Here is a 22,004-nt window from a genome sequence, read left to right as displayed (position 1 = left end):
TCGGAGCGGCCGACTGAAGGGCAGAAGGGTGTCTCACCAGCACGATTCAAAAGGCAGTCTCTTCAAATTTGGTGGAATGGTATCAGTGTAGTCGGTTATGTACTGTGCACACCAAGGAGGACAAACATGACAACATCACTGGAACAGGTTGCCCAAGGAGGCTGCGGATGCCCCATCCCTGGAGCCATTCAAGGCCAGGCTGGATGTGGCTCTGGGCAGCCTGGTCTGGTGGTTGGTGACCCTGCACATAGCAGGGGGTTGAAACTCGATGATCACTGTGGTCCTTTTCAACCCAGGCCATTCTATGATTCTGTGACAACTGCAAGGAGGGATTGTCTGTGTACACGTACATGACATAACAAGACAGTTCTGAGGATGCACAGATGTTATGGCATACTTATACCAGTGTGGAACTACTCTGTGCACATCTGGTGGGCCTGGCACCAGGGCCTGGGCCTATGCCTTGGGACAGGGCTGTGGCACTGCTTGCTGTGAGCCTGGGAGATCCGGGCCCTTGGGCTGGATCCATTTCTGTGAGGTGCTGCCTCTGAACACGGTCCAGCAGGGTGCATGGATGGTGTAATCCCTGAGACTTTTTCTGCAGCAGGCACTCGCTGACAGTTTAGGATGGTTGTGACAAATGTGGTAGGATTAATCTCCATATGAAAAATGGTGGAGGAAACAAGTTGTTTCTACAAACTTCACCAATGTCTCGGTTTTCCTGCTGGCTATTTTCCTGCCCACCTGCCTCTCCAGAGGAGCACTAGAAAGAAGCAAATAGGAAGAAAACAGTGAGGACATGAATGGTTGAATGGGTGAATGGTTGGACTGAGTGATCCTGTGGGTCTTTTCCAACCTTAATGATGCTATGATTCTATGATATACCAACACTGCTTCTGCTGAAGCTGTTGAAGAGGTATAGTGAGGAACACCTGCCCATGTACCTTCAGGCAGGCAAGTGTTAACTTCTCCTAAGTCCAGGAAGAACACAGAAGGCCCTGAGCTGCTGAAAACCTCAGCTGAACCAAGAGGAATGCATGAGCAGCAAGGGTGGGAAGGGCCAGAAAAAGTCAGCCTTTTTGAGAGACATGGGTTTTGACCTCGACCTTGACCAGGTTTGTCTGTGTTCAGTGGAAGCTATAAAAACATTCATGCTTTATAGTAAAACTTATGTAAAAGTAATTTTTTGTTGCTTGTTTCTGTCTTCAACTTTCTTCCTTTGACTGAGGAAAATCATCTTTTTTCTTTTGAAATTGTTCTCGAGTCTCCTTGATCAGCTGCTTGCACACTGTACCATTATGGTGTAGAGCAGAGGCTACTGGAAATGTGTCACCTGGGGGCTGCTCTCAGGCTTAGAAAATGGTACCAAAATGTACTTTACCTGGAGGCCACACAGCCCAAATGTAGCTGAGGCAATAGGGGAAAAAAACATGCCAATAGCATCTATTCATATTTTGAGTGCTGGCCTCAGCCAATCTGGAGACGTCTACATGGAGGGAGCAGACTACATGGCTGGCACAGATGTGAGATGTCTGACCGTGCAGGCTGCCTCACCAGCCCGTGCTTTCTCTCCTCAGCAGTGACACACAAATGTGAGAACTCATTATTCCCAGATAAGAACAGCAGCAGCAACCAACAGCCCTAACAAAGAGAGCAACAAAAGTCAGGTGAACCTGAGATGAATGCTGTCATCTGACCTGAACAGCACGCAGGCAGCGTTGCCCAGCTGCTGCCTGTGCCAGGCTGCTGGCAGGCAGTGGGTATCAGCTTGCAGAAGGAGAGCGGTCCTGATCAGAGCAGAAATGCTGGCCAGCCACCTAGCTGGTGAAATAGATCCGGGAGGGCTCTGCTCCTGGATGTGTAGTGTCTTGGAGAGCCTCCGCTGCTGGCCTCCATGACCAGGACAGGTCCTCTGCACCCTCAGAATCCAAAATAATTAATTTCTTCAAATCCCCTCCGAGTTCTTGGATGATTCAGACTTGCCAGTGCCATCCACGAAGCTAAAACTTCCCGCTTGTAGCTTTTGTCTTTCCAAAACCAAGCGACCCTCTGCTACCAGGCATGCCCGGTGTCTGCACGACTGTCGTCAGGACTGTCTCCTGTCCTGCTAGTCGCTGCCAGCCCCACTGTTACCAGTAGTGATTTTGTATTCACTTAGATCATAGGTGAAATTGTTACATCAATAGATTGAACAGCTTCCTAATGTGTAGTCCTAATCTCCCTGAATCTCTCTTGGGCTCCTGGCTGGCTCTTTGAGGTCTGTCAGTTGGCCTCTTGTGGGTGTATTGATATGGCGGAGTGTTCAGCTTTAAGATCAAAACGCAGCACACTACTTACATGCTAACGGAGTTTCATGTGCATTATCACTCTGCAATTACCTTTGTCAACCAAATACAAAAGCAGAAAATCAGGTTTGACAATTTTGCTTGTAGTTACCATAAAACTCTGTCAGTGGCATTAATCATATCCTTTCCCTTCGCTCTTTCTCAGATGAATCCCACACAGGCTTTCCTTTACTTTCCCTGAAACTGAGCTAAGGGTTGCCAGCCTGCAGTCACTGGACTCATTCTTTTGGGAAAAATTAATTTTGTCTCTTGTTCTCCATTGTATCACCTTCACTGTGTGCTGGCCCCACTTCTCTCTGTCTCTGCTCCAATCTCCACAGAGCAGCACGCCCTCTCTGAGAAGCTCATGGGAAGGGCTCACTCAACTCAGGCTCCATTCCTCCTCTCTCTCTCTGTGTTCTCACTCACAGAGCACTGTGGAGCCACCACCCGCACGAAACTCTGTGTCCTGGGAGGGCAATAGAATCTAGTGGGGCTCTGCACATCCAGACCAGCAGCACTGTGTGTTGTGCTGTCCCACAGAGACACCAGGCTGTCTGAGCGGCGAGCAGATGAGTGCTCCTAAAACTTTGTTCCGAAGGCTGAGCTGCTGTTGCGACTGATGATCCCATAACACCCTCCTTCTGGTTGTTAGCAGCAGCAAGGTTCGCATGATGTGATTTCTCCTTACCTGAGGGGCTGCTCAAAAGCCTGCTGAAGCCTCTTCATTAGCATCAATTAGCATCAGATGAGAGTTTATGATTGCATGTCCCTTGGGGGTGTAAAAACCACATCACATTCGCTTTGCTCCTTATTGGAATACTCAGCATGATCACGGGTCTCCTCTGCAGGACGGCAGCAGCAGTGCATTTGCTGCTCGGAGGAGTTTCAGGGTCTCCTGGTAACCCACAGATTCAAGATCATGTATAATAAGTGCAGAAAAGTACTTCTTGTGCCCTTTGCGGGGGATTCTCCCTTAATAAATGGAGACCAAGGCCGTAATAAAGAACTGCTTTGCAGCTCAGAGTGAGTGCTGTGCCAGAGGCAAGCAGATGGGTGGGCTCAGTGACAGAGAGCTCAGCGCAGACCTATCAGGACCATTGCTAACCCTGCTCCTATGTTAAATCAGGAGTATGGGAGAGAATAAAGGAAAGGAGGGAGAAGAAAAGGGAGTGGGAAAACAGCCACGGAAAGCCGAGCTTTAAAGCAAGTGTTTGTGCTGCTGTGTGACCCCATCTGCCTGCAGTCAGAGGGCAAGGAGGCACGGACCCCATTAGCATCTCTTAAAAAACAGATCCTTTCCCTGTGACCTCTGCTTGTTGTGAAGCAAGGTCATAAATGACACGGTTGGCTTGGGAGCAATAAAACATAATGACAGGAGCCAAACATTGCTTGTGTTGTAAACTGTGCACTCTTCACTTCTGAGGGGTTGCTTACCAGTCACTTATGTACACAACAAATCAGTGGCTTCTCCATGCCTGCACACAGGAACCTTAGAGTGTCTCCTGGTGGAAGTGCCATCTCTTGTGGAAGATCTGGAAGGTGACTCCTGAGGAACGACACGATTTGCTTCACAGCCACAGCCAGGGGCAATGGGGAACAACGGGGGTAAGAAGCCAGAGGGCTGTAGGCTTTGTTCCAAAGCAGGTCAACAGGGATGGATGGAGAGACCTCGTGTCTGTTCACAGCCAGATCCTGCACTCTGTGTCTCCGTTGATCTGTCAGGAACCCCACAGCCGATGGTTCCCACACTGGATGTCTCGGAGCCATTTATGCCCAGCACCCACCCAGCTGAGGCTTTTTAAAATCCTCTGCATGGACACAGTGCTGCTCCCGGCAACAAGAGGTGAGCCCCGTGATCAGAGGTTGGTGCCTGAACGTCCTTGACTTCTTGCAGAGGAAAGCACCAGCAAGGCCCTTATTTGGCTGCTGAACGAATGTTCTGCTTATTTTTTTCTTTACTGAGTTCTCTGAATATGTCTCTGCCAATATCTCTGTGCTCTCTGCATTCCTCTGCCAGCACTGGTGAAAGCACAGTTAGTACAACTTTGTGAAGTCACCATTGCACAGGGACCTGCTGGGTGCTGCTCTGCTGGTGCAAGGAGATCACCTTGGCATAGAATCATAGAACAACAGAATGGCTTGGGTTGAGGGGACCTGAAAGCCCACCCAGTTCCAACCCCCTGCCATGGGCAGGGCTGCCACCTAGCAGCTCAGGCTGCCCAGGGCCCCATCCAACCTGGCTTTGAACATTCCAGGGATGGGGCACCACAGCTTCTCTGTGCAGCTGTGCCAGCGTCTCACCAACCTCTGAGTAAAGAATTTCCTCCTAACATCTAACCTAAATCTCCCCTCTCCTAGTTTAGAACCATTCCCTCTGTCCTATCCCTTGTGGTTCTGTACTTATCGAGGTTTCCTTATCTCAACCAAGCCTTCCTTCACAGAGATAAGTGTGAATAATCTCCCATCCTCAGCCCTCAACCCATCATCGAGCGCCCAGCCAGGATGCAGAACGCCTGGCAAAACCCCTCAGCCACGACCACCTTGACGAAGCCATTTCCCTTGCCATTACACGACAGGGTTTCGGAAGTCCTTTACTCCCTGCTTATGGGGCTACCTGTGGTACACTCACCTGGGGGAGCCGAGCCAAGCAGGGCCGGGCCGAGCCGTGCCGTGCCGTGCGGAGGCGCAGCGGTGAGCGGGTGCCCTCTGGCGGCCGCTCACGGCACGGCGCATCGCGTCGGAGCCAGCGGTGTTGGGGACGTACGCGCAGCGCGCAGCGGCCGTGGTGCCGATGCCGGTGTTGTTGCTCAGTGACACGTGAAACTTCCCTCCCTTCATCCCAAGGGACTGTCTTGAGGCCACTGCTCTAGAGACTGGATGGGAAGTTAGGGTCGGCGAGCTCGCCACGTCTCTCCATTTGCGCATTTGAGCAATATGAAGTGTAGGTGTTGGAGGGAAGGATGGATCGGGGCGAGTGACAGAGCTGGGAAAGGGCTCCCAGATGCTTCGGTTCCTCCTTTCATGGAATTATTGCAAAGCTTTAAAACAAACACCAGTAGGAATTACTTCTCCCATCACCCTCCTCTACACACACTGCTCAGTTACGCACACACATGATGGGATCAAACCCTTATGGAGAGAAAATAAAGGAGGGAGCATGGAGGGGAGGAAGTGAGGCCACGCAGGGGGAGGGCAGTGACACTGGGAGGGGTGCTTTGAGAAGTGAAGGTGAGGTGAGGAGGCCTGGGACCAAAGGAGCTCTGAAGTCTGCGGAAAAGGGGCTGAAGGGCAACACCCTGAGGCTCACCGAGCAGCACTGCTCCCCTCCCTGTCCCCTTTTCCTGTCCCATTTGGAGTGAATGGCAACCGGGAAGGCTGAGCAGTGCTGGAAGTCAGAGAAGTTTTCCTGATAACTATAAACACAAACTGAGGTACCAAATTTCAGATGCCTCATCTCTGTGCTCCCCACCACCTCCATTTTAAGTAAGAGTCATCCTCACCTTGAATGAAGTAGTTTTGCTGAGGTGATCACTCTCAGAGCAGCAGGACAGACTCCCTCTGGCTCAGGAAGAGCTGGTGGGACCCAGACTTGGTGCTGTTCATTTGCACCAGCTGCTCCCGCTCCCTAGGTGCCCACGTTCATAGAATCATAGAATCATTAAGGTTGGAAGAGACCACGAAGACTACCAAGCCCAATCCACCAGCCCATCCCCACCATGCCCACCGATCACGTCCCTCAGTGCCACATCCACACAGTTTTGGAACACTTCCAGGAATGGTGACTCCACCACATCCCTGGGAATTCCTGTAGCCACAGCAAGTCCGTGGCTCTGGGTGGGAGCCACCTCCCACCCACCCCAAGGGCAGCTCAGGGGTATCCCAGAGGGAGATGATCTCATGCTCAGCCCTGTAGCCATGGGAGGTGCTTGAGCCCTTCGACATGGGCTGGGCTCCTTGGGGCTAGCTGTGCTCATGGCAGGAGATCGGGTGGTCCTGCCTACTGCTGGTCAGTAAATCCTAGGTGGGTTTCAGTAAAATTGCTACCAAGCTTAGATGTAATGAACATAACAGCGTTTGTAAGTGAATGTGCAGGTAAATGACAGAAATTGAAACCCAGGAAATGACTGTACCTGCAGAGCTCGGGAAGCCTGGATGCCAGAGCCGGGGCACTGGTGGGGTCTGGTGCTCCCAGGCTGTTCTCACGCTTCCTTCTGCTGGCTGAAATCCTCACTCCCTCCTGCGAGTCACCTCAGGCTCCATCGGAAGCAGCCCTGCTCAAACTGCAGGAGTTTTTTCTTCTTCTGGGAAAAAACAGTCAGAAATAACTTTGTCTGACTTGGACAGAGAAGCGACAAACATTTTTTACAGTCTTATACACAAGCTTCACAGAACAACAACGAGGGCTCAGGCGTCATGCAAAGAAGAACTTGGCTGCTGTCTATCTGCCCACGCCTCCAGCAGAGTGCCGGGGAGGGAGCGCCAAGGGGTGCGAAGTCGCAGCCCTGTGGGCTCCATGGAGCTCAGAGCCAGCAGCTCAGCGTGGATGCTCTGCCGCTCCGGGAAGAAATGTGGTCTGACACACCTAAGTGTCGCCGCCGAGGGGTAACTACTCACTTATTATTAATGGTGCTGTTAGTGAGGGTTTTCAAACAGACATGGGAGACTGAAAAAAGGAACTGCGTAACCAAGCACTCGGCCCGAACTTACCTAGCGATAAGACACGCAGACACACAAACCTTGCAGTGACTTAAAACAGTTTAATGTAATTCCAAGACAAAGTGTGATTACATTTCTACACATATACAATATGCATATGTGAGTTTACAAATTCTGATTAATAACTCGTTTCACCTCAGAGACCGAAAAAATGATCAAAAAGAAACCGTGAATAACAAGCTATAACATAGTTCACCACAACGGGACCTCCTTTCTCACCCTACAGTTAGTAATATTACAATTAAAATAACTATATTCTTCTATAATGTATTTTCTGTTAAAATCATCTCATAAATTTACAATGCTATTATTAGTTTCCAAGACTAATATAAATTCACTCCATTTTTCTACAACGAAAATGATTATTAATTAGAAGCACACAACGTCATGATGAAAAACACAAGCATTTTCTTTTCTTTTTAGTAGCAAGAACTTGATTGGTTAAGAATTAGTTTTCTTGTAAAACATTCTAAAGCCAAGTAAAATATCCATTCTTATAACATACCTATAATATGAGACTAAGGAATAGGTTACATAGAGGTCTACAACACATTAGTTTTTTTTTTGTTTGTTTTGTTGATTTTTTTTCTTTAAAAGAAGACGCATTTACCGAAAGAAAAGAAAAAAAAGAAGAAAAAAAAAAAGGAAAGGAAAAGGAAAAAGAAAAACGAAGAAAGAAAAAAAATGAAGGGACGATTCACATAGGAAAAAAGCAGTACACAAGAAAATACTGTCGCACACGGTAATTTCCACAAAGATTAACATGGATTAACACTCTTATTACAGAAACCGTACAGTGAAGGAACACAACGGCTCAGGGCTTTTGTGGGGTATCTGGGCTGAGATGATGCTGTAGAGAAAGAACCATTGGAGATGCAGAGCCGGGCAGGGGCATCCCTCCCCTTGCAGCGGTGACCGTATTTCACAGCTTTTCCTCCCCTCTCTCCCCCTCCTTAATTTCGGTGCAGTGTTCGTTAACTTCCACTTCCCACCCAGAGTGCACTGGCCCTGTGAGCAGTCAGAAGGTACAAAACGCTCCCTCCACTCCCCCACTCCTGGTTTTAGAAGGATTTTACCACTTGGAAAAAAAAAAAAAAAAAGTTTCACCCATTGGTTGGCTCTTAACTACCCGGAGTCCAGCCTCCACCACTTCCCAGATGCCCCTCTCTCTCGTCTCCGTCTCGCTCCCTCTCTCACTCTCTCTCTCTCTCTCGCTCCTTCAATAAAGCTATTAGTTACACTTCCGCTCCTTTCAGAAATTGGATTTGGTATAAAAGACACAGGCTACGTTCTGGTTCTGCCCAAGTAGAGTCGGTACCCAAAAAGCCTTGGTTTCTCAGTCGGTGAAACATGGGATGGGATCCTTTTTATTTTTTTTTTTACACCTGAAATGGTTGTGCCCTGGGATATCCATGGAAGTCTCATTTTGAGAAGAATACAGAACAGAAGTGAAATTAAATAAGATACAGAATCGAACACAGAAGGAATAAAAAGGGGGAAAAAGATCCAGAAGTGTTGCATGTAACCACGCGATGTGGAAGCACTGCAGAAGCCTGCTATTTCCTTTCTGAGGGCAGCAGCGCTATATGTAACCAGCGGGTTCTAAGGGATGTGCGTTGCCAGTGGCGGAAACCCCTTCTTGCCTGACAAGCTGCAAGCCTAAGTATTCAACGGGACTCTGCCTCCTCCACTCGAGTGTGCTGGTGCTTGCGGGTCTGACCCCTAGAAGAGGCCAGGCAGGTGCCGAAGGCAGCCGTATGCGGTGGTTGAGGAAGAGGGCACGCAGTACCTCAGCAGTATCGTTTTGCCCAGCAGACATTTATACCATGTTCATTGGTTACTCAAGTGGCAGAACACAAAAGACCAAGCCAGACAGCTAAGTGAGACAGTGCTGATGGGAACTGACGTTGGCTAAGAAAACAAAGCTGACAAGGGGATGGTCGATGAACTTTGCATTTCGTTTACTGGTTCAAAACGTCTCTGTGGGGGTAAGCACTGCTTGTAACAATGGGGTGAACAGACAAAAGCCAAATTACAGCATTGCCTCTGAGTGGCTGTCACACACCAAACACACATGCACACACAAAACCAAAGTAAAACAGGGAATTGCTAACTCAGGAATTCATTATTTGGCTAACGATTGACCAACAGTACAATACGATCCTTCCTTTGAATATCCTTCATTCTCCTTACATGGGTATCTTCATCCAGATGAGGATCCTACAAAGAGCAGTGACTTTGGGAGCACTGTGCTCCCTGCTACAACCCAAGGAGTTCGGTAAAGTACGCAATCTAAACGAGTACGCACACAGCTTATCTGTTGGGCTACATGTGCTAAATCTGCAGAGTGGGTGGAGTGTTTTCTCAACCAGACTTTGGAGTACAGTGGATTACTTGATCTCTGGACTGACTTTCCAACACTATGTTATATCTCAAAACAGAATATACATATTAAAGACACACTTGTACTTTTCCATTTTTAAAGGGCAAAATTAAAAAGAGGCAGCTGTATTGAGTTTTTGAAGGTGTCATTTACAAACACAAGATTTCCCTTAAAAAGTACCAGTTTAAATGTAAACTATAAAACACTGTAATAACTATAAAATGTAGCCAGAAAACTGTTTAAGTAGCCACAGTCTATTATTCAGTTCATATTGGTTTAAAATGTGACTCATTAAATATCTTCTAGAAGGCCAAAGCATTTTACAGTAGCTATAAACATATATACTTACATGTGCATTTAACATCACAATTGATTAAAATACATAAAAGAGTAATCTATTCCTTGGTTTAACTCTCTCTCTTTAAAGATTCACTGTCATCAGAATCCACTCAAGCAACAATGACCAGGGTGGGCATTTATCGCTATTCCGCCCATACAGAGTTTAGAGTCTTTGAATCGAAGTTCAAGCTGGCTACATGTTTTCAGAAAGGCTAAAACCAGGATGAATGCCCACATTTGAGGTAATTATTGCCATTAGGTCACAGTTTGCGTAATATAAGTGTATCTAAATCCTTCCGTAAAAAAAAAACCCGAGGCTATCCCACGCTCTGCTGGGCCAGCACCTGGGGTCCTGGCCAGTGGGTTTGCTTCCAAAGGGACCGGTGGTCCCCGAGCACCGCAGCCGCCGGCTGACCGAGAGCCCAGGGCAGCGAGCCTGCAGTGAGCCAGTTTGGGAAAAAGAAAGGAAAAACAACAACAAAAGCAGAACTGGGAGGTGCCATGAAAGAGACGGATAACATTTCTGATCAGAACTCCAGACCAAAGCTCTTCTGCCTTATTCCTTTCCAAACAAGTTGCTGGAAAAAAAAAAAAATCAAACCAAATCAAATACGTCGGCATTAAACGTTAACTCTACGCCAGCACTTCGAAAACTCCTTGGCTATGTTCTCAAAGTGGGATACGCTTTGCTCTGAGCATCGTTGCCCCATTGCCTCCTGTTTCAAAGAAGAAACCTTGCTCTAAAGAAAGAAAGAAAAGAAGAAACAAAAAAGAGAAAAAAGAATCCCTGGCTGTCAGAAGTACACGCAAGTATTTACAGGTCTGTGTGAGTCTGCACACGGTTCCCCTCACAGCAAAAGAGTTCAGAACAGAGATGTCACAATATTTATCAGTGCAGTAAAAAATATCATTTTTGGAAAAAAAATATACCTTTAGTATTGCCTTTCTTAGATTAACTACGATAAGCAAAAGATTAAAAACAAACAAACAAAAAAAAAACCCCTTTATCCTCAAACACACACAAACAGTTTGTTATAGCAGCACTGCTAAAACTGGAAGGACGAAGCTAACCCGTAAATGAGAAACAGGAGTTTCAAACTAGAAATGCAGAAAGCCAACCTTCTGAGTATGCTTTGTAAGACTCTTGAGGAACCAAGCTCATTCACGCTTCGGATCTCACTCCTGACGCTGTAAATGCTCTGACATGCATCCTTCCACCGACCGCGCCTGGCACAGGCAGGGCCCACTATGGCTGCCACAGCCCTCAACCTGCATGTTGCCACACGTGCCCACAGCTCCTACAGGATACCAGCCACCCTGGGCAGAAGCCACCTCCAGCACCAGGCCCCAGGCTGGCAGCTCTGGCTCACACAGCACCTGGGTTGGCCTCAGCGGCCTGCCAAGGCCTGGTGCACCACGAGGCCCAGCTGGACAACATGGTGCCTCCTGCAGCAGCCCCAGCACTGTCTGCCACAGGGCTGGCACACTGGCTCTGAGCACCACTCAGAGGTGCAGCACCACCCAGGCATGCAGCTATGGCCTGTTCTGCTCCTGGGTGGAATTCTCCTCCTCTTCCTCCTCCTCCTCCTCCTCCTCCTCCTTCTCCTCAGTGCTGTGGTGTGGGGAGCCCAGTGGCACAGATCCACCTCCATGCACATGGGACAAGCAGGACAACTTGCACACATGGTTGCAGGCCACAGGTGGCGAGTAGGGACCTTGGGGCATCTCATTAGAGCACTAGGGGGATTTGGGGACAAGGGGGAGACAGGGCAGGTGTCAGGCATTGGAGACACACATTCCCATAGGACAGGAATGGCTACATCAGCAGGAAGGGGAAAGCCTCTCCACCCCATATTTTCCCCACCCTGGGCTAAGATCAGTTACACACACCCTGGGTACAGGCATCCCTCATCCAGCAGGCCTCCCCAGAGGGCTGACTGCCAAGCTGTGGAAAACACACTGCTCCATCCAGCACCTGTGCCCAGCCCTGCAGAGGCCTCACACAGCAGCACTCTTTGGGGTCTGACCCACAGAGCAAAACCAGTGTCCTAAATGCAAAGCAAATGCTACAGAAGCATACAGATCAACCAGAAGCTTATTCCCACCAGGCAGCTCCTAATTTCAATGCCATGCTGTTGCCACTGACGCATCTTAATTAAGGTGAATGATAATGAGAGAAGAACAAAGTTTTTGACATCCCCTAAAGTTTAGGATAGCAGCAATATTTAGTGTGAATTTCTCTGCTTATCAAGCTAGCTACTTGAGATAACAATAGAAACTTGAGAGAGAAAAAGTAAAAGAAGACAGAAGAGGCAGTTCAACAGCTCATCGCTGCTGCCTGGCAGCCGTGGCTTGGTTTGGTTTCTGTACTGGCTGGGGGTCTCTTCCTCTCTATCTTTAAAAAAATCTTCTTTGGTTAACGAAAGAGCTGGGTTCATCGCCCTTCAAGTTTGCAAAGGGAATTTCCTTCAAACCAAATTGCAAGATATAATCCCTTGAAAGTATAAAAAAGGAAAAACGTCAGATAGAAGTGTCCCTTTCTTGGAATGCTTCGGCTATTATGACAAAATCGCTAGAGAGAGAAAGAGATCTGATGAGGCCTGATTTGTTAGTGCAAGCAAGCACAACCCTGCTGAGGAAGATGTGATTGCATTTGCTCTCTCAAATGACTGGATTTGACCCCATCTGCACTGGGAAGTGCTTCTGTTCGGGTCTCCCATTCTGCTCAGGTCAATTGTTTTCCCCACTCCCTTCCATGTTCTGGTTTCACAGCAGGAATCTGAACATCTACCCACAAGGAGTGGCAATGTCCGTGCTTTTTTCTGCTTCCCAGGCATGGAGAAAGCAAGATGAGACAATGTGGAAAGGGACTGCCTTTCCAAAGTGCCAGTCACTAGCCATCCTTAACACCTCCAGCATCTAAACATTCGCCCCCTCTCTCAAGTTTCCATGCAGTTCATTCCAGGCACACAAAGAGCACCAACCCAGCCCAAACACTCCAGTCCTGTTTCCTCCCCAGAGGACTCCGCAAGCAAAACAAGCTGGCTGTTGTTATGTATGTGGCACTTGATAGCACGCAAAGCATTTGTTTCCTCTGCTAATGCAATCAGCTTTCCCCTGTGCCTACCAGTGCCACACTTTTCCATCCTATGCCTTTGCATGGGTGTGAGGGAGGAGGTGTTGCTGAATTCCACCAGAAAACATACCTCTCAGTGTTGCAACACCACAGCAGTCCAATGGTCATGCTACTCATCCCTTGCCACCAGTGTCCCTTCACCACGATTCTCCCACCCCTACAGCTGGCAGGTCAGCGACTCCAGTGAGGGCAATGTAACAGGCCACCTCCTCTGACAAGCATTGCTTCTGCTGCCCACGTGTGCCACACTGCCCTGTCCAACACCCTTGAAATCAGATTCAAGCCCAAGTGGGAGAACAGACCAGGTAGGTACACAGGGAAAACACTGTTAGTACAACTGAAATGTGATTGTGACTGAGATTACAGCCTTCCATGCTTCAACAGTCCTAAGCCAGAGAAGCACACAAACAAGTAATTAACTCGAAGGGTTTAAAGTCTATTTTTTAGCAAAGCACTCAGGTGCATGATTAAGTCTCTGCTGAAGTCCTATCATTTTTTTAAGGAGTTTAAATTCAGTCACTGCTTCCCCCCATTCTAACAGAGCAAATTGAAAACATAAATACCTACATTCTAGAGACTAGAATAGCTTAATAATAAAATTTGACAACAAATAATTATAAAAGAAGAAAAAATCTACATCAGGGGAAAAAAATGCCAACCAAGCATCCGTGAACACCTCACTAATGCTCAGAGAGAAGGAGAGGTGAGGAACCTGCTCTCTGTGGCCATGTTTTACCCAGCAAAAACATCCTGTGCATACCAGTGTTGTTCATCCAGTGATGGGACTGGGAGCCACGTGCCCTCCTTCACAGTGGTTCCTCTGCTAGTCCTGCTTCTGGGGAACTATCTATCTGCTTTTGCCTTAGAGAAAACCCAATCTTAACACATAGCATGGCCTCGGGTTAATTGTAAAGGCCACCTGATCATGGCCTGGAGCACATGGAGTCTTGATCTCGTAGAAGTGTCCGATCAAACAAAGTGATCTTGAGCTACATCCTAAGGCCCAAGGTCCCCACCTGCCTTTAATTCAGCTCCCCTGACAGACCGCTGTTAGCTGCTGATTGGTTTTGGCCTCTGAATGAATCTTCCTGGACTTCTGAAATGCAGATGGGGAGTGGAGGACACCTCCCGCCCCTCCAGGCTGTCTCACAGAGCCGCACGCTTCCCCTGCAATTTCATTCTCAGGACAACCTTGCATCCCCTTCCTCCCGCTGTGTTCACAAACACAGCAACCCTTCTGATGCCACCGACGAAGGGACATAAAATTAACAACAATAACAATACTAAGAGATAAAATAACACAAGGATTAAGGAATGCATGTGCAATTAAAACCCAGAGTAAAATATAATAACAATAAAATAATAACAATAATCGTAACAACCATACAATAAAATATCATTATCTTTCCTTTTCATGACACAAGCAGCATGACACTCTCATTCCTGAACTGGTGGGACAGGAGAGGAATGCAACAGAATTTCAGAAAGAGAACGGGGAATTATTTTTCTGCCCCAGATGAAAGGGGATGTGCTGTATTTCCAATGGAAGGCGTAAGGTGCACAGACTGCTGGGAGATCGCATCCTCACCTACAGTATATTGAGCTGGAATGAAGGACAGGCAGGAAAAGAAAACTGTGTAAGGACAGCCCAGGAATCAGAGCTGGCAACCAGGGATGTTACTTGGTGGTTGATCAGAAGGCAACAGTCTCGTTGCCCCATCTATGCGTAGCAGGATCCCCTCGATCAGGCCAGCCAAGCACTCACCACAAGACAATGCATTTGTGCTCGTCTTTCTGCCAGCTTCCCTTCTTGAAAGAACCTCCTTCCCTATCGCTGCTAGGGAACCCACCCCGTGCCACCATGACGATGAGCCTGCATCTTGTGAAACACTTAAATACTTCATGCTCTAGTTACCGAGAAACGAAGAGTGGAACTGAGCAGCCACGTAGACTTCAGCTTTCACAGAAACTTTCTATCAAACTCTCTTCTCTCCTTCCTCCCAAGCCCTTCCATATACAAGGGTACTTCAGAGACACTTCTAAATCCCGATATAGCAGTGCAACTGCTGTTACCAGCAAAACCTCCCTTGCTCCTTGCTCCTCGGTGTGGAGGACCCAGACTACAATGTGTTCCCGGCTCAAGGGACACCCAACTGCAGGAAATCTTCCAGAGCAAGTTTAGGGGGAGGACGGGAAATGCATTCTGCCACAACTGTGTTACAGTGGGTAAGGCCCGATGACTCTCAATGCTCTATCATTTATGAAACCTGAGTTTGAATCCCTCAACTGGATTTTGCCATGCTTGCTTTGGTACCCCAATTTAGCCCATTCCTGATCCCCTCCCATTGACAGACATAGTGAGAGCTGTTGACAACAGCTGCTGTTGCCCCCTCCCACGGGCTAGGGTGTTGCTCCCATTTCAAACACACAACTAGGACAAGCTGACGATTCAGGAGGGCTCTGTCCTTCTACTTTACCATCAGCAAGCATAAGGACTCAGTTTTAGGGGAGGAAAGCTGTTCTTCCAACAGGAAGAAAGAGGCCAATCCACGAACACACCTTCAGAGCCCCTGGGAAGCATGCTGGGTCTCACAACGACCTGGTCCCTTCCAGCCCATTCAGTGCTAGAGGAAACATCCTGATATACACGCTTCCAGCCCCAGCAAGCCTCCCCAACACCATGCCAAGTGAGCTAAGATCGACGACGTGGGAAAAGAAAACACCACCACCAGAAGAAGAAAATCAACAATAACAACCCAAAAAGAAAAAGAGCTGAGATTAAATTCCGACTAGCCTCAGTCAGTTTCTAGGAGTACCAGTGGAAGTAAACCCTTAAACCGCATCTGTAGTTCGGTAAGGCACTACGAGGGAATGATGTAAAACTAAGACTGTGACAGCTGTAATGGCTGTGCCGAGGAACACACCACAGAGAGAAGGCAGCATCTGCACACACACACGCACACACGTACATACATACCTGGACAATCACATTTCTTACATGCCTATGTTATATCACTTTTCTTTGTGCAATCACATTGAGGAATAATCTATTGGTATCGTTGAAGTTCAACACAAAAGAGTAAAAAGGGTGTATGACCTGTAGAGTGCTACATTCTACCGGGGGCAGCTAAAATGTCTCCTCCTATACTAAAACGGCTAGGGATTAAAAGGAAAACTTCCAAATGAAACAAAATAAAACAAAACTGAAATCCAACATACATTATTAGAGATCTCATTTAGGAACAGAATTTCTCAGGGATTTATCCAGTGTGTTCAAGGAAAGGGAAAAAACAACCCCATTGCTTCTGATCTCAACCAGCGCTGCGTGGCCTGTTTTGCCCACATATGTTCAAGCAAATCAGCGTTAGGTCAGAATTTAAGAGCACTGAGACAACGTTTCCTCCTCCTCCCTCAGCCTCCTTTAGCCATTTTCTATTTCCAGAAGAACCCCCAAAGCCTCATGCGTGCTTTGGGATACAGAGACCACAGCCAAAAATGGGGCAAAACCCTCTGAAATGCTGGATAAATCCCTACTCCATACACCTACTGGATTAAATGCCTGATGGATTTTATTTTAGGTGTTCTGGACAACAAATTTCTAAATGTAGCTCACTATTGGATGAAAATAACCTTTAAAAGTCTATTGGTGAAGTTCTTCAAAACACAGGACCCGCTGGAGGGTCCTTCTGCTTCTCTCTCTCTCTAGTTTGGTGCAGAATGGTTGTTTTTTTTTTTTTTTTTTTTTTTTTTTTGTGGTTTTATATTTTTTCTGTTCTTTTTTTCCATTTTCTTTTTTTTTTTTTAAATAAAAAGTGTAGAATTGGTTCTCCCCTTTCTTTCCTCTTTCTCGTTTCTTCCTGAAAGTCTCCTTCGTTCAAGTTTCCCGCGAGCCTCCCATTGCATTGTTATTTGTCATGTTCTTCAGTACAAAAGCAGCCGCCGGGCTGGGCGTGTCTCTCGCTCCTTATTCCAGTGTTTAGATGTAAGGGTACTGGTTGACCTTGGTGGGGCTCAGTGGGTATCCAGTGTAGACTGTGGAGGCTGGAGAAGCACTGATATAGGTCTGATGGGCAAACTGAGCCTGGTATTGACTCGGGTGGATGGTGGGCGAGGGCAGAACCCGCGGGCCCATGCTGACGGGGACTTGGTGGACGATGCTGGCGGGGTAGGTGGTGTGCTGCACGGCGTGCCGTGCAGACCCTTGGGAGGCCACCAGGTGCGCGACGGTGCCCGTGGAGCCCAGGGCGGCTGGGGTGGTGTATGTGTAGAGGTGGGGTTGGGTGGGCAGGTGAGCAGCGGCAGCCGCGGCCAAGTGAGGATGAACTGTACCGTGGCTGGGACTATTGTGCGGGAAAGAGTACGGGGCCTGAGCTATCGTTGGAGTGATGTAGGCTTGCTGTCTCCGGTGACTCCCTGTGCGATCAGTCGTGATGTGCTGCTGGGCCTGGATAAAGACAGCAATAGTGATAACTGGTTACAAGACAAGAGATGGCTCTTTACATCCTCAGTGATGCCTGGGGGCCACCCCATGAAACGGGGATGGCTTCAGGAAAGTCCCTGGCTCTTCTCCTGGCATCCTCAGCATCACCACAATCTCTCCTTGGGAACAGGTAATGGCAAAGGGTCCCTCCCAAACCTAGCAAGACTCTGTAGCCTTACATGTTCACCACAATGGCCCCTAAACTGAGAGCAGAATTCCCCGCTGTGAGTCACGACCTGCTGATACAGCTCCTATGGAAACCCGGCCTCGGATGCTTGGGTCCTAAGAACACTTCCACAACTCTAATCACTCACATGACGCATAGCCTTTGTTACTGAACTCTCTGATGATGTAATACAGTGCACGGATATCTCAGGGGAATTAAACCACCTAGCTACGCCTAGAACAGGCAATTTATTTTCATTCGGTTTGGGTCTTTGAGGTTATCGTTTCCAGGGTAAGTTAAATAACTACTTTATTTCTTAAAGATAAAACCCTCTGGCTTGATCAGATCCTGCAGGTGCCTGGCACCCTCATCTAATCAGCCATAATTAGTTTAGCACAGGCAGCTTCTTGCAGTGGGACAGAAACAACGTAGTTTTTCAGAGATTGCCTCAGTTTTTGTTTTTGCTTTTGTTTTTTGCATTGTACAACAGTGCCATGGAATTCTACCAGTCATTTGTAATTATGGTGTAGTGAGAATATTAAATAACAAAAAAAGTGGGAATTAGAAGGCAGGAAGGGCAGCACTCCATGTTATTTCCTTCTAGTTTTCCAACTCTTTTTATCCTTTTAAGAGCTCCGTGTGCTGTCACTGTGGTTTAAAATATGGCAGCCACACCTCTCCTCTACTCTTGGAAACAGCATCTCACCCATTGCCTCCATTTTTACTTGCTTTTATTTCAAGCTAGTTCAAATTTCAACTAACTTTTGAGGGGAGGGGACATTTTTCTCCTACAAATTATTTTGTTTTAAACCAGTTCTGCTCTGGAAGCAAACAGGCACCGTTCTTTGAGCTCTCCAGACACTCTCCTCTGGAAACACTGATAACTGCTGTAACTTCCATGCTCATCATCTCACTTCAGGAAAGAGAGAGGTCCCAGGTGCAGTCTGTGAAAAGGGCATTATTTAATGAAGCTCCTGGGGAACCCCCTGGGCATTTTGATCACAGACCATGAAACATCTTGAGAACTGCCTGATGCCAAGCAATGGGATTTTGTCCAGATCTCAGCCCAGATTTATCACGGAATGGATCAAACTCGTTACGCAACAAGAGGTCATGTTTATGCTTAGAGGCTCAGTTTTTCCTTGTCACATCTGATGGAGACTTTCCTCAAAAGATACTCTCCCTGTACTTACCTATAGCTACAGAGACTTCGGACTTTCCTACATGGCCTTGTTTCACCACCTTGTGTCTGAGCTACTGCACTCTCCTCTCTTAATTCCACTCACATTCTTAGATCATCTGACTTCTAGACACATGTTAAGAAAACTGCCAGTCCCCTCACAGCTGGGATCTGCACTGCCTCTACTGCCAGAGCCAGAAGATCAAGCTCTGCAATGAAGCTGAAACAAGTCCATCAAACTCAACACGAGGCCCAACTGTCATTAAGTTAGAAAAGGACAGCACACACTGGAGGAGCAGTGGGTTGCAGCTGGGTGATATACCGCCAAAATCTGTCTCAATTGACTTACCTGGCTTAGATTAAGAGGCTGTTGCTGCTGGAAATGTGCTCCTGGTCGCTGCTGCCTATAGGCAACGGCTCCAGACGAGCTCCCTGAAGAGTGACCGCTGGTGGAGGTCACGGTGCTGGAGGACTTGGACTTGTAGGAGGATGAGTGGTGACTGGTGGTGACTGTGCCAGGAAAGGAAACACATTTGTAGCTTATATCACATTCTTTAATTGCTCACCCTACCTTTTCCTCACTGAGTCTCCTCCAGAGTGGCTTTGAGGAGGAGACATAAAACAGAATCAGGATAAGAAAATGGTTTCTCTTAAGAGATACCTCAGTAGTGCTTCTTATACTCAAACCAGACCGTCATCTTAGAGGCAGACAAGCAGATCTGGACCCCAAACTGGCCCTGGAGAAGGCTTTAAAGATCCTTCAGAAGTGTGAGAAACTGTTCTGCCAGTAGAACTGTACGATGCAGGTACAAATCCCAAAGAGAGGAAGGAAAGTACACTGTGCACAGCATAAAAAAGCCCTGGCTTGACTGACTTCATGGTGAGTAGGAAGGGAGGGAGAGCAAGCTAGTGGGGAGCTCACCCTCTGAGCCTTCGTGTTCACCAGCAGTGCATCAAAAGAAAAGACTGTCAAATAGCACAAAGCAAATTGCTTTGGGCCAAACTTCCACATAAGCCCCTTTTCAACACATTATACTATCTAATACTGCAGAGGCTCTGGACGAGCAAACCTCATCAGTCCATAGTGAAGATGCTGGGGAATTGTTCTTCCCAGAAACGTCAATAAGTTCGGATGAAAATGCACATGTGTTTTCAATCTCTTATGTGTTGTAAAGTAAACCTATGGAAAGGAAGGGCAGCAAAGGTTCACACTTGCATTTGGGAGCCTTTCCTGTCAAATGTTGAGCTAAAGACTGCATTCTGCTCTTGGGTTTGCACAGAAGTAACTAGCAGTAAAGCTTGCCCCTGTGACTCCTGAATGTACCAAGGCACATAAGCAATGCAATATGGCTCCCAAGAACAGATGTGTCACTTGAGAGCAGGGCAGGAGCACGGTCTCTTTGGAAAACAAAACAAACAAACAAACAAAATGAAACCGAACAATGAGATTCTTCCAAGATAAATCATTTATTTCTTACTAATTCTCTTGACGGAAGAGGTGCAATTTACCTGGTGCCAGGCTATCACACTCTACCAACACCTCACTGGCCTGGGTTTTCAGTGGTGGCACGATGATCGTTCGGGGGTTCCCACTGCAGTGAGTCTCTGGAACCCCTTTGGTGTCATATGTGTTCCCGTTATTCTGTCCTGCGCGATGTTGCACGGCGTAGGGGCTGTTGTTGCTGGAGGAATCGGAGTAGGGGGAATCATGCACAGTGACACAGCTGATGACGTTCTTCCTTTGCTTGGACAAGGTGCTGAAACACAAGCACACAAATGGAAACAGTGAATGGGGAACTATCGACTTGGAAGCCACCAGAAGACTCTGCCCACGGCAGGCAAGCTCTGCAAAGGCAAAGCACACCCTGCAGTCCTTCACCAGTTGGAGGCTGCTTATGCAGAATCCCAGGCTTCAAAACTCACTCATTACTATTCTAGGGAAGCCTTTGTGGAGGTCAAGGAGTGAGTAAGACATTGTGGATAGATCTTATATTCCCACTGCTTAGAATAGCACTGAATCAGACTGCCAGATTTATTTTCGGACTGCTTTTTATATACGTGTGCAGTAGAGACCCAGCAGTTATACTATGCTTTGTTGCAAGTCTCACCACCCACACAAAAATGTGGTGGTTTCTCCCAGCCTTCCAGCAATGATTTAATAATAGATGCTACGGATTTTCATGATTAAATCCCATGAATCTACAAAATACACTCTTTTCTATTTACTAATATATTGCAGTGGGCATATATTTTTGAGAAGAATTTGAAACTGAGGAATGAATGAAGAAAAAACGAGTAAAGTATGTGTTGCCATATAGAAGCTCTACATTTTCTTTTCTTTTTCCAAATAAGCACTGGGTCTCCTGGCTCTCACATGGATTATCAAGGTCCTGCTGTAGCTAATCTATCTATGACATCAAAAAAGTGATTAAAAAGGAACATCAACACTTCCAAGATTAGTGCTAGAAGTTCATTATACTAGACTGCACGAGTACAACTGGGATTTGCTCTGCTATTGTGTCTAATTACTCCTGATGGTTTCTCCTTCCTGTTATGAGCTTGTTTAGGGAGAGAAAGGGAGAGTAAAAAGGAGGAGGGAGGAAGGGGGATAGCGAAGATTTGCTTAAATGGCTCACATCCTTGACAGTGCACAGACCTTGACTACAGAAAATAGCTGCTATGTTTCACTGATTGCATTATGTTGTTATGGCAACTGAAGTTTTTAAAATGATGAAAAGAAATGGATAGCACATAAAAAGCTAAGTAATTAGGCTTAATGGTGGAAACAGCCCCAACAGAAACAGAAATGCCATGGAGAAAAAGGAATCCAACTCTTAACTTTTTGAGTGCACACTTTACAAAGAGAGAAGTCCTTTTCCCATTGAGTCTCACCTCTGTTCTCTCACTCTGGCCAGTCCAGTCCAGGTCCGAGCTGATTAATCTGGACTTAGTTTGTGATGGGACCAATTGTTCTCTAGACTCAGCATCGCTTCTTACCCAGGGAAAGGCGGAGCATATACTGAGAGCAGTTTCCTTTCGAGGACATTTTTCTGCCTGAATTGTTTTTCACAGTGCTAAAGGATCAATGGTGGGTCCCTCCAACTGTCCCAAAGCCTCTCCAACTGCATTCACAAACTGCAACTCACCAGGACTTGTAACCATCAGCTATCTTTTCTATCAAAGAATGCCTTGGAGTGCTGCATTCACAAACAAATTACCGTCATACAAACTTCTCCTGAGCTATCAGCATGGTCCTGGCATGGCTCAAAGTGGTGAC

General features: G+C 47.2%; 2 protein-coding genes across 14 annotated transcripts in view; both read right to left on the bottom strand.

Moving 5' to 3' along the window:
- KIAA1549 (UPF0606 protein KIAA1549 homolog) overlaps positions 1-8,261 on the bottom strand; it is a 157,660-nt gene extending 149,399 nt beyond the window's left edge. Inside the window, exons 1-3 of one of the 2 annotated variants that reach the window (XM_046910086.1) lie at positions 6,458-8,261; positions 5,828-5,952; positions 4,957-5,365 (exon numbers count right to left, since the gene is read on the bottom strand). The gene's annotated coding sequence lies outside the window, so the exon portion shown is untranslated. The remainder of the gene's footprint in view (positions 1-4,956; positions 5,366-5,827; positions 5,953-6,457) is intronic. The other variant, XM_046910088.1, reaches the window with a different exon arrangement.
- HIPK2 (homeodomain interacting protein kinase 2) overlaps positions 7,065-22,004 on the bottom strand; it is a 132,876-nt gene continuing 117,936 nt past the window's right edge. For 11 of the 12 annotated variants that reach the window (XM_015287609.4, XM_025155910.3, XM_040658695.2 and 8 more), the window contains exons 13-15: positions 20,237-20,484; positions 19,077-19,237; positions 7,065-17,345 (exon numbers count right to left, since the gene is read on the bottom strand). In XM_015287609.4, the coding sequence (XP_015143095.1) occupies positions 16,878-17,345; positions 19,077-19,237; positions 20,237-20,484 (877 nt within the window). In that variant the 3' untranslated portion in view covers positions 7,065-16,877. Of the gene's footprint in view, positions 17,346-19,076; positions 19,238-20,175; positions 20,485-22,004 lie in introns of those variants that run through there. The other variant, XM_046910114.1, reaches the window with a different exon arrangement.

This window comes from Gallus gallus, chromosome 1, assembly GCF_016699485.2.
Source record: "Gallus gallus isolate bGalGal1 chromosome 1, bGalGal1.mat.broiler.GRCg7b, whole genome shotgun sequence".
Taxonomy (NCBI): Eukaryota; Metazoa; Chordata; class Aves; order Galliformes; family Phasianidae; genus Gallus; species Gallus gallus.
The sequence above is the reverse complement of the archived record's forward strand: the minus strand, read 5'-3'. Positions and strand labels throughout refer to the sequence as shown.